Source organism: Opisthocomus hoazin, chromosome 2 (assembly GCF_030867145.1).
Source record: "Opisthocomus hoazin isolate bOpiHoa1 chromosome 2, bOpiHoa1.hap1, whole genome shotgun sequence".
Classification (NCBI taxonomy): Eukaryota; Metazoa; Chordata; class Aves; order Opisthocomiformes; family Opisthocomidae; genus Opisthocomus; species Opisthocomus hoazin.
This window is the reverse complement of record NC_134415.1, coordinates 81,364,595-81,379,142: the sequence shown is the minus strand read 5'-3', so window position 1 is coordinate 81,379,142 and position 14,548 is coordinate 81,364,595. Positions and strand designations below refer to the sequence as shown.

Sequence of the window (14,548 nt, the reverse complement as noted above, 5' to 3'; positions counted from 1 at the left end):
TAACCTGTACCAGAAGTTTTGTGTTTGAGCAGCTGGAGAACAAGGAAAAGCACTTTTAGGAACAAAGACCTGAAGAGATGGTTGAGGTGGCAGTTCATTGCAACTCAGTGCACTGACACAGTCCAGCTCTACTTCACAAACACCTGAGGACCATGTTTTCCACACACTCTGTCCTCCAAAGCTCCCATCTCAGAGGCCAAGCTCTGCCCTCTTGATGATACTGTAACATTCAATAAAAGGCCAGATGCCTGAGGTGTTACTGGCAGAGATGGCACTGCTTACGTGCTGTATTTCTGCCATGCAGGGAAGCCGTAGAAAATTCCCAATGATCACAGAAAGCAGTTCACATACTTCTGGGAAAAGCGGGTGTTGAACGTGAACCCTGTTTTCACAGCCTGGAGGGAAAAAAAAACAATCCTCCCTCAACTCTCTATTCTGCTTGTTTAATTCAATGCTGTGATCAGAATGCATCAGCCCATATAGTATCTGTGAACCATGGGCATTACAGTTTTACCAAATAAACCCCAGATAACATACAGGTTTTAGATGTAGTATGTCATAGGAAAGTAGAAATCCTGTTTTTTTCCCCCTCCTAAAATCAAATTATTCATAAGGGCCTGGGAAGGATGATCCTTCCTGGATTGCAGAGGGAATCAGCAGAAGCCCCAGAGCATGAGAGAAACAGAGTGAATCTGGTCCAAATTTATTTCTGATTTTGCTGCTGTTTACAGCAGCCTACTCGTCTTCTAAATACCACTCCCTCTCTTCCTGGGCTGAGACAGTGTTTAGAGACCAAACTCCCGAGCCCAGACCTCAGGGTCTGAACATGAATATAACGACAAACATGATTCTGGAAGAATAAATCAGTTTATCCAAAACTAAGAAGTAGCAGCATTTTCTGGAGGGGCAACAAGACTAGGAATAATTGGTAGAATACTTTTTTGCTCTGCAAAATCAAACAATAATTGCTGCAGCGCATCAGAGTTTAGACAGCACTTAGGCAAATACTCACATCTACTTTATGGCCCTACAGCCTAGAGGGGAAAGACAGGAAATGGCGGCTCAAATACTGTGCCTGTGTCAAATTATTAGGGAGTCTGACTACAAGCTCTTGTTCTGCAGCCAGAACTAGGTTATATACATATGTTCAGATTTTGCCTTGTTAGAGAACATTTTGTCAAAGGCATCAGGAAAAACTGAACTTCAACAAAACTGTGGTTTTGGGTTGGTTTTTGGTGTTTTGGTTTTTTTTTGTTTTTAGTTGTTTTTTTTTTTTTAAACCAGTGTCTGGTCTACTCTTCAGAAACAGCTAAAGAGCTAACAGCAGAGGGGTTGTTGAAGAGTATCTGTATAGCTTGACTGAGATTACAGTGAGAATCTAAGAGTTCTTCAAGTTTGGCCTCCAGTTTTCTCTTCTGTGTGGAAATAAATGACAGAAGAGAAAACTGGTGACACTGTGAAGTCTCTTTGGAAAGAAAGAACAATTTAGCAACATCATTATTATAGACTGTAACACACTTATGAACAGCATGTAATATAAGCTTTTTAATAATATTTGACTTCATTACCCAAATTACTGTCTCTTCAGTATTTCATGGTTATTACTGAATACCTTCAATTTACATTCTTAAATAAGTTACTGTGTAAATAAAGTATGCTCAGAGTTCTTGTATGTGGACAGTACTTACATTTAATTACAGATGATCTGGATATGATTACAGGTGCAAAATACATTAAAATTGTTTACAGGAAATAAGCTCAACTAGCACTAGCCCTGGAATCTAAATGTTCACAACAGCACCGACAGTAGCTCAGCTATTTATTTGAACATGCTTTTCAAAATGTACTTTGGAACGCAGTAGAAAAGAAATTCAAAGAAATGCTAAAAAGAGGGAAGCACAGAAGATTAAAACTCCATAGCAGGTTGGATCAACAAAATATTAAACTGCAGTTCTTAAATGTAAGTACTACACCAAGTAGTAGTCTGGTTGGTCTTAACTGGTGTTAAAGCCCTTGTTTTCTAAAAGAGACAGTAATAAGCACTTTGCCTATTCAATCCAATCAAGATTTAGGCATCGTGCTATAAAAGCAAACATATCTGACACTTCTTCTATAACTTTAGCAGTTGGCTTTCCTGCTCCGTGCCCAGCCTTGGTGTCAACATGGATGAGAAGTGGATTGGTTTGTTTACGGCTTCGGCCCACGACATATTGCAGAGTAGCGATAAACTTCAGTGAATGTAGAGGGACCACACGATCATCATGGTCAGCTGTGAGAAGCAGCGTGGAGGGATACTGGATGCCATCGTCTTCCGGTAGTTTGATATTGTGAAGCGGAGAGTACCTGAGAAGAGCACACAGATGTTTACATATTTTTTCCTCAAGACCCAACAAGAAGGTCCTCTCACACTAAAATCGTCACAGTGGCATTTGGTAGCACTCAGAATACTACAGTTCTCAGTTGCATAAATCAGAATTGCAGTACTGGCAACTGATATGTGGTAGTGGCCACAGATCTCTGGCTCTCAAATGTGAAGCAAGCACACTTCTTTAATTTCAGAGGCATATGCACACATCTCAAAGAAATGTCAAAAATATGAGGAATGGGCAACAGAGAGACTACAGCAAAAGCTGTCAAGTCCATAGCTGTACACATCCTGCTGGGAAACAGGGAAATAGAGACGTTTTCCCAGCATACATACGTAGTCCAGGTCTGTACGCGGATGGCTTCTTCCCATGCAAATTTGGAAGCAGTCTCTGATGGTAAGCCACAAGTGCTGTACAGTTACTAAATTTACTCCCTGCAATATTTAGGACACCTCTGAACATGCATGTACTCTGAGGGAACACCATGCAGGAAACTGGAAGGAGAACTGTAAGTTTTCCTGCTTTCCATAGATGACCTTGATTCCTATTTTTTGAGCAATGAATAATCTAACTTTCAAAATTTGTCTTCTTTGCAGGAGAATTTACATCTTTTAACTGCTGTAACATAACATAAAAAGTGTATCTATACATTTCAACACAAAGTACTTTCTAGCATTAGAAATTAAACATAATAGTAAGTCAGAAAGAATTCCATCTAACTATTGCATGCTTCACTGAGACAAAGCTACATCTAGAAAGAACTTTACATTCCTTAAGTCAACAGTAGGATACTATTTCTTCCTCCTACTTCATGACAGGAAATATAGAAGTAAATTTTTCTTTATTTTTGAATTAATTTTCCACTTGGAGGAGTACCCATTAAGTAAGTGCATATTATTTGTAAGAACACGTGACAATATTTGAACGTCTAGCCTAACAGATTCCTGGCTTCCTCATTTTCTGCTTTTATATTGTAAGTGAATTTGCAGATGATGCTTCGTTTCGAAAATAAGTTAAATGACAGTCACTACATGCCGCTCTACTTGCCTTATGTATTTTTCGGGTATCTGTAAAGACAATATCTAAGCAACATTACATATATATCTTCCTACATTTGATAAGCAATTGACAGCTGTTCAAAAGGAGGCAAAGAAATATTTCAGGTGTTGCCATGTAAGATGTTTCTAAAATTATGCACTGAGATTTTGTGAGTAAGCATGTGTGTAAGTAGGTATGGAGTGACTCCTTCCTACAGATGCATTCCTCCCAATCACAGAATGAACTTCAAACTTTCCTTCCACTTTACCTCTTCCAAGTATCTGAATTCACAGATGTGCAGGCAAGGTTCAGTGTCCAAAATCATGAAGATCATTTGGACCATTTTTATAATAGTTAATATTTTATCTATTATATAAGATCTAAGTTATCTATTGATTAAGGATGAGTTACATAATTTGTTAATTGTTTTGTGCATTGTATTTACAAAAACGTGTTTGCCACCAAAAGCTTAAATTAGACAACTGGAGGTTTTGAAACAATGTAATTACAATGGGCCCAACCGATCATCTAGTATACGGACTTGACTTTTTTTTTTTTTTTAAATAAATGCTTTAGATTAAGTTAGATCTCAGTGTACTTATAGCACATGTACTTTTTCACACCTAAACACTCTAAAATCCACAATATTTAAACATTCCAATCAAATTGTTTAGTGTGTCTGATGAATTCTCCTGCAATGTCAATCTTCATTATTAAAGGAATACAAATGCAATAACAGAAGACGAGGTTCCAGAAAAATATTTTAAAATCATGGCACTTATTCTAGCATGCTCATTATCAGCCATATACAATGTGCAGGTAATTTCTGTTCTCACACAGCGGTCTTTCGCATCTCTCTTTTTTTTTTTTTAAATAATCTTTCCAGACCTCTCAGCAAGGAGTTAAGAAATTAATTAATATCCTGTTATGGTCTACTGCCATTCAATTCCTACAAATAAATCCAATCCACATTGTATAATATAATTCACAATGGTGATTGTATCACCCCCATCATAAAAAATACAATTTATATAGTGGTTCACTTGAGAATATTCTGTTGTGACAGCCTAAAGGAGCCACTATTGAGAAAGAAAACCTTACAAGTTGTTAAAGCTGCTAGCAGAACAAGGTCTTTGCAAATATGACCAGCTGACTCAACAGGGCTTTGAAGATAGTCTTTCATGCAAAACTGACTCGTAAGGATATGCTGAACTCCCCAAATCCAGTGTGGGAAAGGACGAAATAATTCTTAGAATAGATATTGACCACAACAACCTGAAACTGTTGAGCAGACTATGCATTTTTAACAACCTCAGAAGTATTTAAAGCCACTTACTTGCACAGCCATTCAAACTGCTCTTTACAGTCGGAGCAACCGTAGTCAGTGGTCCAAGCATGGCCAATGGTGTACTTGTGGAACTTGAGCATGTCCATCACTCCCACTTGGGCAATAGCACAACCAAAGAGGTCGGGGCGCTGATTAGCACAGGCAGCTTCGACAGGAAAACAACTCTATTAGTATTCATATCTTAAAGAATTAAGCTCAGTAGTGAAAGGTCCACTGCCAAGTTCATGAAAGACCAAATTCCAAAAAAGCTGTCTTTTATAAACTCAGTTTCTTTTTTTTTTTTTAAGAAAAAAAAGTAAAACCGTTAAGTTAAAACAATGTGAGAAGAAATATAGGTTATCATATAATACCTGGAGCGAAAACATTTCAGTATAAAATATCTGATAAAAACCAAATTGCACTGGGAGAAGACTGCCAAGGAATATGAAGTCAAACAGATTTTTAAGCAAAACTGAAAGCAAATACACAAGTGGATAAAAATTATAACTCCCAAAGATGGTATTTTCAAAAGAGCTTGAGAGCTATTTCCCTGTTCTTCAGGCATCAAATCAGCTGTTCTTTGAAAACTGCCTTCCAAACTAGCAAACTGGGTTTAAAGGAGACATGCACTTTTAAAATATGTAAGCTTGTGGACTCCTGAAGTTTCCTAAACCATTCATTGTCTAAACTTTTGATATTATTATCAACAAAGGAAAGAGCATTAAGGAGCAAAAGCCCTCCATTTATTGATGAAACTTTTCTTCCATAATTACTATGTAAACCCCTATGAAAAGAGTTTTAATAAAAGCAGACTACTACAAAATCAGAGGAATAAACTCATTTTAATAAAGCAAATTACTGTTGTATTTTCTTTTCTGTATGATTTCCATCTTCCTGCTACTGGAAAGGACAATTTCTTTAAGTGTAACACTTGCCTCATGTATTTTATAAATAACCACAGTGGGCCCATCTAGCTTAGTGTTCAATTTCTAAGAGTGGCAACTGCCAGATGCTCTGGGAAAAGGCGTTAAGCAAATACTGGGAGGTATTTCCTGTACATTATCAGATTTTGAACTAGTTGTTTAGGTCTTCCCTGAGTTGGAGTCATCTCCAGCCACCCTGTTAAACAGTCATCAAAACACATATCCTCCGTAAACACATCTATTTCCTTTCTTAATGTTTATTCATGTAATGCTCACCATACCCTGTAGCAATAAGTTATTCAATTCCAATTTCTGTTGCTTCATTTAAATCTGTTGCCTGGTGATTTTACAAATTCCCCTGCTTTTTTTGAATTTCAAGAAATAAGAGCACTGAGATTTTCACATAACAACTACAAAGGATCCCAGAATCCCTTTCTTAATTCAGAGCTAACCACTGTATATCCACACATAGGTATACTCTTTTCCAGATTCCTGTATCTCCTCATCTTTGTTCATTGCGAAAATGGATTGTTTATTCCCATTCGTTGCCTCCTGCCAACCAGGACATTCCTATGACACAATCTTGCTTCCAGCTCAGCAAGAACTTTCTTGCCTAGCCTCATGCGAGGGGCCTTGTCAAAAGCTTTTGAAAATCCACAATTAACTCCTCACCTCCACCACTGTTACAAGCACCATACCCTGCCTGACTCCTTCAAATAGCTCTAACAGATTTGCAAGATGTAACTTCAGCCTGAAAAACTGTCCCTTATATGCCTGCTATTGTTTTTTAGTTTCAGTTGGTTTGCCCATTAGAGAAGTCACATTTACTCATTTGCAGCTTGTGGATCACCATGAACCATTTAAAAATTGGCGTTCCACTTGCCCCCTTCTGTTCCTCAGTTATTCAGGCTTAGTAGCCTGTAATTTCATACCAGAGTTCACTGAGGATCTTGCGTGTGCACCATCTGGTCCCGGCAACACACTACTTCCTGTTTGATTGATTTCTTCCAAAAACTCTTCTGCTGATGCTTCAGCTTGAGTCAGCTCCTCAGAGTATTCCCCATGAAGAGAGACTCTGGTGCAGCGAACTCCCCACGCTCCTCAGGAGGGAACATCAATATAGACAGACCATTTAGTTGTTCTGCTATGCCATTATCTTTCTTCAGCGCTCCTCTTACACCTCACCAACCTCTAAGTCCCACAGACCCTCCAGCCAGCTCCCTGCTTCTGATGTGCACAGAAAGCCTCCACTGCCAATCTTTATGCTGGAAGCAGTTTGCTCATCAGTCTCCCGTGGTCCGTCAGTCCCTTTACGCTCTACCCTGTTTTCTTCATTTGAACGTGATTTCTGTTTTCTGAAGGATGCGATTTTACCTCTGGTCATCTCTGATATGTAATTATGCTAACTCTTCCCGGGTCCTTTCTGAGCCATTTTCATAAGGTATATACAGTGCCTTAAATAGCTGCCACGTAAAAGCTCTTTATCATTTTAACTGAATCTTTCGATCAGATCCCTCCCCTTCATGGTATTTCCATTTATGAAAATAAATTATAATCTAGTAGGAAAAAAAAGCCAGAACAACTCTCATAACATTTAATTTTAGTCCTCTCTATTGCAGAGTGTCTCTTGAAGCACTGTCTGTTCCTTGGAATTTTATAAAAAAATCACTGCTCCTAGTTCCCTAAATAGTTACTTCAGTAAGAAATCACTTATGGAGACACTCATCCATTCCCACTGCAACCCTTTAATTAGCCATAATACTTAATTACATGTGTTAATAAACTATAACCTGGAACAACAACTTATTTGTGAATTTTACTCCTCTACACATACTTTGAGCTTTAAAATTCAGCACAAAAGTAAGACTTCAAAACCTCAGAACTGTTTGTCTAAGCAAACATGAGAGGTCAAGCACTGTATTTGCATGAAGGAGGCTTTCAGCTCGCAGCTGTGCTGCTCCGCTCAGCTTTGGGATCACACTGCAGGACAAGGAATTCTTGTTTTGCAGTTGAATGGGGCAAGAGCTCAGGGCTCTGCGCTCCTCAGAGACACCTCCTGTTAGTCAGACTAAAAGGAATAATATTTCAGAAGAGTGACAAAACTCTTCCTTCTCAGTTTTTTCTTCACTAAATGAGAACTGAGAAAGTCTGGCAGTGGGTCCTTGCACCTAAAGCATGAGTTATGCTCTCTAGTGTTGCATGAACAACTATTGCAAAATTTAGTTCTGGTTTGATGAAAAAGCACATACCAGAATTTCCTAAATTCACCTAATTCTACCCAGTCAAGGAAAATCCTTATCTGGCTCATCAAGAGCATGGAAATCCAGCTGGATTGTAATCCATCTGCAAACGCAAGGGAAGGTTTCTAACAACAGATTTTTCACAGCGGGGAGGTCTCGACTCCTAACACCCGTCTCCTCCTGGAGTGATGTACACTCTGCAGATGGCCCTCGCCTCCCCTTATCGAAACAAGGAGCCCAGCTGACTTGTTCAGCCAGAAACACGAGGGTTTCGACAACTAAAGCTCAGTAGGATGAATCTCTTCCTGACTGAAACTGAAGTCCACGAAACCATCAAATAGTACTTTCAGAAGCTATGTAACATGTTGAAAGTTTAACTACATTTCCAACTGTGTATTTACACTCACATAAAATTCACTTGTGTAAGGCCTGCAGTACAATGGTGTGCAAACCCTTTAATCCTTTACCATATTCACCCATTTCTATTGGTGTTCTTATTTACAATGCACAAATACCTCCTGCCACCCGTAACCCAGCAGCATATAAGCAGAAAGCAAATATACAACTTTACATGTACTTGTTATTTATCTTTAAAACAACTGCTTTTCAAAAATAAGAATGCAGGACTAGCGAAGATGGCTTAGGCCAAAGATCCATATAACTCCAAATTCTGTTTCTTATGCTGGATGCTAGTTCACTGAAAAATAAAATAAATTCAACAGAGCCAGTATTCAGCAGCAGATAAACAGGGAGGAGTAAGCAAAGAGTGGGCCTAGTAAATCTGCTAATTTTCTATAAATCAGTGCTTTATGAACCTGAAATGCTTTTTTTTTCTTCTCACAGGAATAGCTCAATGGTGTCATACTGTCAGATGCCTTTCATGCTCTTTAAAAAAAAATACAAACCCTAATATTGTTCATTTGTGCTTCCTTCTCCTTTCAAAATTGAACAAAATAATCTTTTTCTTCTACTACTTTCATATACAGAGATTTAATTGGAAATCAATTTTGTAGAGCTTTAAATACTGCTTAGCCTATGAGACACTTTTGTGACAAGATTTTCTGTTTGAGAAGGCTATCAGTTTCTTTGAAATTAAGAACACAGCAGCGAATTATATGTGAACAAGATGCATTTGTAACAAAGTGCTACATTTACACAGTCCCTCAAAGGCTCATGACTTCTTCAAGTAGCTCTACTTGTATTTTATGTTTCTCACTATAGACATTCATTATTTTATTTGTGGTCATGTTTTAACTACACAACGAAAGTAGATTCAAATTGTTGTGTGTCCCTGTACAAAGGCTTTAAACACACAAGTGTCATGTTTTCATTTGCCCCCTAAGAACAAGAATGGATGACTACAGAAAAAGCAAATGAGAAACTCTGATGAAGGACTGCAGGACATGGGATTCTGGCTCACGCTACAGACCACACAAAGTTTCCTGATGCTACATAGCAGATTTCTGGTTATTCAGTAATTATTTTGTAATGGTTAGCCTTAAGAAAGAAAAATCAAACCTCAAATATTTTTTAAAGCATTCTTACTTACTGTGTGATTCTACCACAGAGTTAGCTCTACCACAGAAGGCAGTAATTGTAAGTATGGCTTTTAACAGTCAGCCTTCGCTAGAGGCTGCAGAATCCCAATGTCCTATGCAAACAGCAAATTGAAGCACAATTGTGTATATATTTAACACCTGGCATATATTAAGGTATTGACATTCTGGCAATTTTTGAAAAGATGATCTCGTATATTTTTTGTTTGGTTACTTTGATAAACCCAGCACCACACCCAGGAAATATATGAGCAGTTCTTACCAACTAAGAGGCCCCCATTTGAGCCTCCATTAATAGTCAGCTTCTTTGGGGATGTGTAGCCTTCCTTGATGAGGTATGTGGCAGCACACTGAAAGTCATCAAAGCAATTTTGTTTGTTGGCCAAGATACCACCTAGCACACAAATAAAACAAATCAGTTGATGCCATAAAATCCATTTGATACCATCTCTTCAGAAAAACATGTGTGCAAAAATATTTGGGAACAATTTCAGATTCATGAACATTTTAATAATTGATGCAGCTCAGAAAGACAGCAAAAATGAAAGATTCTTTCAACACAGAGAAGATATAAGATGGTTCTGTCGATAACTCTAATGCTTTCAGAAACTCTGAATAATACATACCTATATCATGGAGTGAGTGCCAGGTAATGTTCCTAACCAGCAAAATTAAAGCTAAAAGCTTTACATCGCAAAACATATACCTAATGACCACATACAATCCACTTGAGGTTTGATCTAATGGGACTTTAACAGCATTAAACTCAGTGACATTTTCTTAAGGCAATAAAGCTTCAACTTATAAAATATGCTATATAAAATAAGCACTTCTAATTTCTTGGACATAGAATATGTGGCTGGTAATTTACTTTTTTTTCTATTAGCTGTTTTCATACCAAATGATATATAGCTATGGTCAAAAAGGACTTCAGAATTGCATCTTGGTTTGAAATTATCAATATGGAAATGCTTAAGATGCTGCCATCCTGATGAAGAAACTTAATCAGACGTATGAGGAATAAATCATGACTGAAAATATAGGTCCAGGTGATATCATTGGAAAGACTTCCAGTTCTCAAAAACTCCACAACTTTGCAGGGTGGGATAGGGAAGGAAAAGGGTGTGTTTTTCCTACAATCTTTCAAGTATTTGAGCAGAAGAGTATCAACCTAGAGAACTCACAGTTGACCAAATCTCATAATCTTCCTGCTTTAGACGCTTGTTCGGCAAGACACTAAAACTGGATACTCCTCAAAGGATATCCTACCTTAAGACGTCATATGTTCTTTCTCAGGCAATTGAATGCTAGTAAGAAATGAGAACTAGGAAGAAAATCCTCATATTCCTCTAGCAAAGGCTGTGGTCCAGCCAGATAACAGGGGCTCACTGGATGCAGAAGTGGAACTCCAGTTCCTTCTATTTTGTTTCAAAGCTGGATGTTTATTCCAAGCTAATTGCCTAAGGTACTCACCATGGTCCAGGGGCCTCCAGGACAATTAATTCTACCCTAATATAAGTGAAATGAGCTACAATCTGGAGGTGTCTCTCTATCTCCATTGTCCATCCAGTGATCCCAGATACCCAGTTTACACTGGATGCTTCATTTCTATGTTGCAAAAGTTTGGTAAGATAACTCTAACATTTAGTCATCCAGATCTTGCAGAACTGGAACCAGTAAATTTTTCATTTTTTATTTTTTAACAAATACATGTAATTCTCACATTAACCAAGACCATTGAAGAGAGACATACTGAGATGATGAAAGAGTCTTCAAATGTGTGGCAATAAAAGAGAAATCTTACTCTTTGCTCAAAGTTCTGGTCTGTTCTAAGGTCAGAATCCTACCTATACAATTAAACCTAAGTAAACAGACTTCTGCAATTGCTTCTGGAATCAACAAAGAATAGATACATATCTTATCATGCAACTGCAATAAAGACTTCAGTCAAAATTAAGCAGGATACAAGTGGACCAAAGAAGTATTATCATATTAAGATAAATTTTATTAAAACGTATTACAAACCAATCGGCAAATTAAAATTAATGAAGGATACTTCATCTTAAGAAGACTATCCTGTTTCTGCAAGCATATATAGCTTCTATTTCTGAAACTACTACATATTTAACTCAATTGTGAGGAAATGACCCAGACAAAAAGTTACCACAGACGAAACAGTAAAACCAAGATGTAATGATCTGGGAATACCGTTTTGTTTGATAAAAATTTATTATGGATTACTCACATAGCAAATTGCTGCATCATAAATACCACTATTTTGGTGCATTTGGCTTGCTGACAACATCTCCAGCAACTTATTCACCAGATAACAGGATGGCCTACAGGGCAACAGCCTTGCTGGCGTCAGACAGGCTTCACCTTTCTCAAAGTGGGAAGAGGGTCTTTGCTCAGAAGCTTGTGGGGCTTACTGGCAGAGCTTTAAACTAGACTTGAAGGGGGAGGATGATAATATCAGACTTGCCCATGACAAGCTGTGGGATGACACGTCAAGGTTAGAGGGATGGGTGCTAGCGAGGGCCCTCTGCCTGTTGCTCTGAGACAAGCTGGCTACACAGCAGCAGAAGTCTTATGGAGATGAGCCAGAGGCTCCTGAGGTAATAGGCGCCAACAGGGAAACTAAGGAGTGCTCCTCTAAGAAGGTGACATGGCCGACAGCTGAGCTCTACACCAAGTACCTCTACATCAACGCACGCAGCATGGGCAACAAACAGGAGGAGCTGGAAGCCACCACGCTGCTAGAAAGCTATAACCTATTTGCCGTTACTGAAACTTGGTGGGATGAATCTCATGACTGGACTGCAGCTATCGATGGCTACAGGCTGTTCAGAAGGGACAGACAAGGAACAAGGGGCGAAGGCATTGCCCTCTGTATCAAGAAATGGATAGAGTGGGAAGAGCTGTGTCTGAAGAACAGCCAAGAGCAGGTTGAAAGCTTATGCGTAAGAATCAGAGACCAAGGCAACAAAGGGAACCTTGTGGTTGCTGTCTGCTACAGGCCACACGATCAAGGGGAGCCTATTGACAAAGACTTCTTACCCCAGCTACAGGAGGCATTGCACTCCCAGGTTCTCATCCTGCTGTGGGACTTGAACCACCCTGACATCTGCTGGAAAAATAGCATTGCAAGCTGAAGGCAATCCAGGAGACTCCTGGTGTGTATGAAGGATAACTTCTTAAGCCAGGTAATGTTAACAGACAGCCCTACCAGAGGCGATGTGATACTGAACTGTTGGTCACCAACACAAGTGAGCTGGTTGGTGACGTCAAGACAGGAAGCAGCCTGGGCTGCAGTGATCATGCACTGGTGGAGTTCCCAGCCCTGAGGGATAAGGATCAGACGAAGAGAAAAGTCAGGACCCAGAATTTTGGAAAGGCAAACTTCGAGCTCTTCAAGGAGTTAGTCAATAGGATCCCCTGGGAAACTACCCTCAGGGACAAGGGAGCGGAACAGAGCTGGCAGATCTTTAAGGACGCTGCCCAGAAAGCGCAAGAGCTCTCAATCCCCAGGTGTAAGAAACCAGGAAAAGAAGGAAAGAGACTGGCATGGCTGAGTCGAGACCCGCATGTCAAACTAAAGGGCAAGAAGGAAATGCACAGGCAGTGGAAGCAGGGACAGGTATCCTGGGAAGAGTATAGGGATGCTGCCTGGTTGTGTAGGGATGGTGTCAGGAATTATTTGAAGTCATGGCAGTCAGGTGAAGTTCCTGGTGACTGGGAAAAGGGAAACCTTGTGCCCATTTTTAAAAAGGGTAGAAAGGAGGACCCTGGGAACTACTGACCTGTAAGCCTCACCTCTGTGCCTGGGAAGATCATGGAACAAATCCTCCTAGAAGATATGCTAAGGCACCCAGAGGACAGGGAGGTGATTCGAGGCAGCCAGCATGGCTTCACCAAGGGCAAGTCCTGCCTGACCAACTTAGTGGCTTTCTATGATGGGGTGACTACATCAGTGGACAAGGGAAGAGCAACAGATGTCATCTATCTGGACTTCTGTAAGGCCTTTGACATGGTGCCCCACAACATCCTTCTCTCTAAATGGGAGAGATATGCATTTGATGGGTGGACTGTTCAGTGGATGAGGAATTGGTTGGATGGTTGCATACAGAGGGTAGTGGTCAACGACAAATATTGTCCCTCAAGGGTCTGTATTGGGACCAGTATTGTTTAATATCTTCATCAATGATACAGTGGGATCGAGGGCACCCTCAACAAGTTTGCCAATGATACCAAGCTGAGTGGTGAGGTTGACGTGCTGGAGGAAAGGGGTGCCATCCAGAGGGACCTGGATAGGCTTGAGAAGTGGGCCTGTGTGAACATCACAAGATTCAACAAGGTCAAGTGCACTGTCCTGCACATGGATCAGGGCAACATCCAGCATCAATACATGCTGGGTGGAGAATGGATTGAGAGCATCCCTCAGGAGAAGGACTTGGGGGTGTTGGTTAACGAGAAGCTCAACATGACCTGGCAATGTGCGCTAGCAGCCCAGAAAGGCAACCGTATCCTGGGCTGCATCAAAAGAAGGGTGGCCAGCAAGTAGATGGAGGTGATTCTGCCCCTCTACTCTGCTCTGGTGAGACCCCACCAGGAGTCCTGTGTCCAGCTCTGGAGTCGTCAGCACACAAAAGACACGGACCTGTTGGAGCAGGTCTAGAGGAGGGCCACAGAAATTATTAGAGGGCTGGAACACCTCTCCTGTGAGGAAAGGCTGAGAGAGTTGGGGCTGTTCAGCCTGGAGAAGAGAAGGCTCCAGGGAGCCTCATTGCGGCCTTTCAGTACTTAAAGGGGGCTTATAAGAAAGATGGAGAGAGACGTTTTAGAAGGGCCTCTTGTGATAGGGAAAGAGATAATGGTTTTAAACTAAAAGAGGGTAGATTCAGACTGGATATAAGGAAGAAACTTTTTACAGTGAAGGTGGTGAAACACTGGAATGGATTGCCCAGAGAGATGGTAGATGCCCCATCCCTGGCAACATTCAAGGTCAGGTTGGATGGGGCTCTGAGCAACCTGATCTAGTTGAAGTTGTCCCTGCTCATTGCAGGGGGGTTGGACTAGGCGGACTTTAAAGGTCCCTTCC

At 40.2% G+C, this 14,548-nt stretch overlaps 1 protein-coding gene across 1 annotated transcript in view; it reads right to left on the bottom strand.

The window, feature by feature from the left end:
- Positions 1–1,530: 1,530 nt before the first annotated feature.
- The window catches only part of PREP (prolyl endopeptidase), a 118,277-nt gene continuing 105,259 nt past the window's right edge, over positions 1,531–14,548 (bottom strand). The window contains exons 13-15 of the mRNA XM_075414300.1: positions 9,713–9,844; positions 4,741–4,897; positions 1,531–2,343 (exon numbers count right to left, since the gene is read on the bottom strand). Coding sequence (XP_075270415.1) covers positions 2,049–2,343; positions 4,741–4,897; positions 9,713–9,844 — 584 coding nt within the window. The 3' untranslated portion in view covers positions 1,531–2,048. The remainder of the gene's footprint in view (positions 2,344–4,740; positions 4,898–9,712; positions 9,845–14,548) is intronic.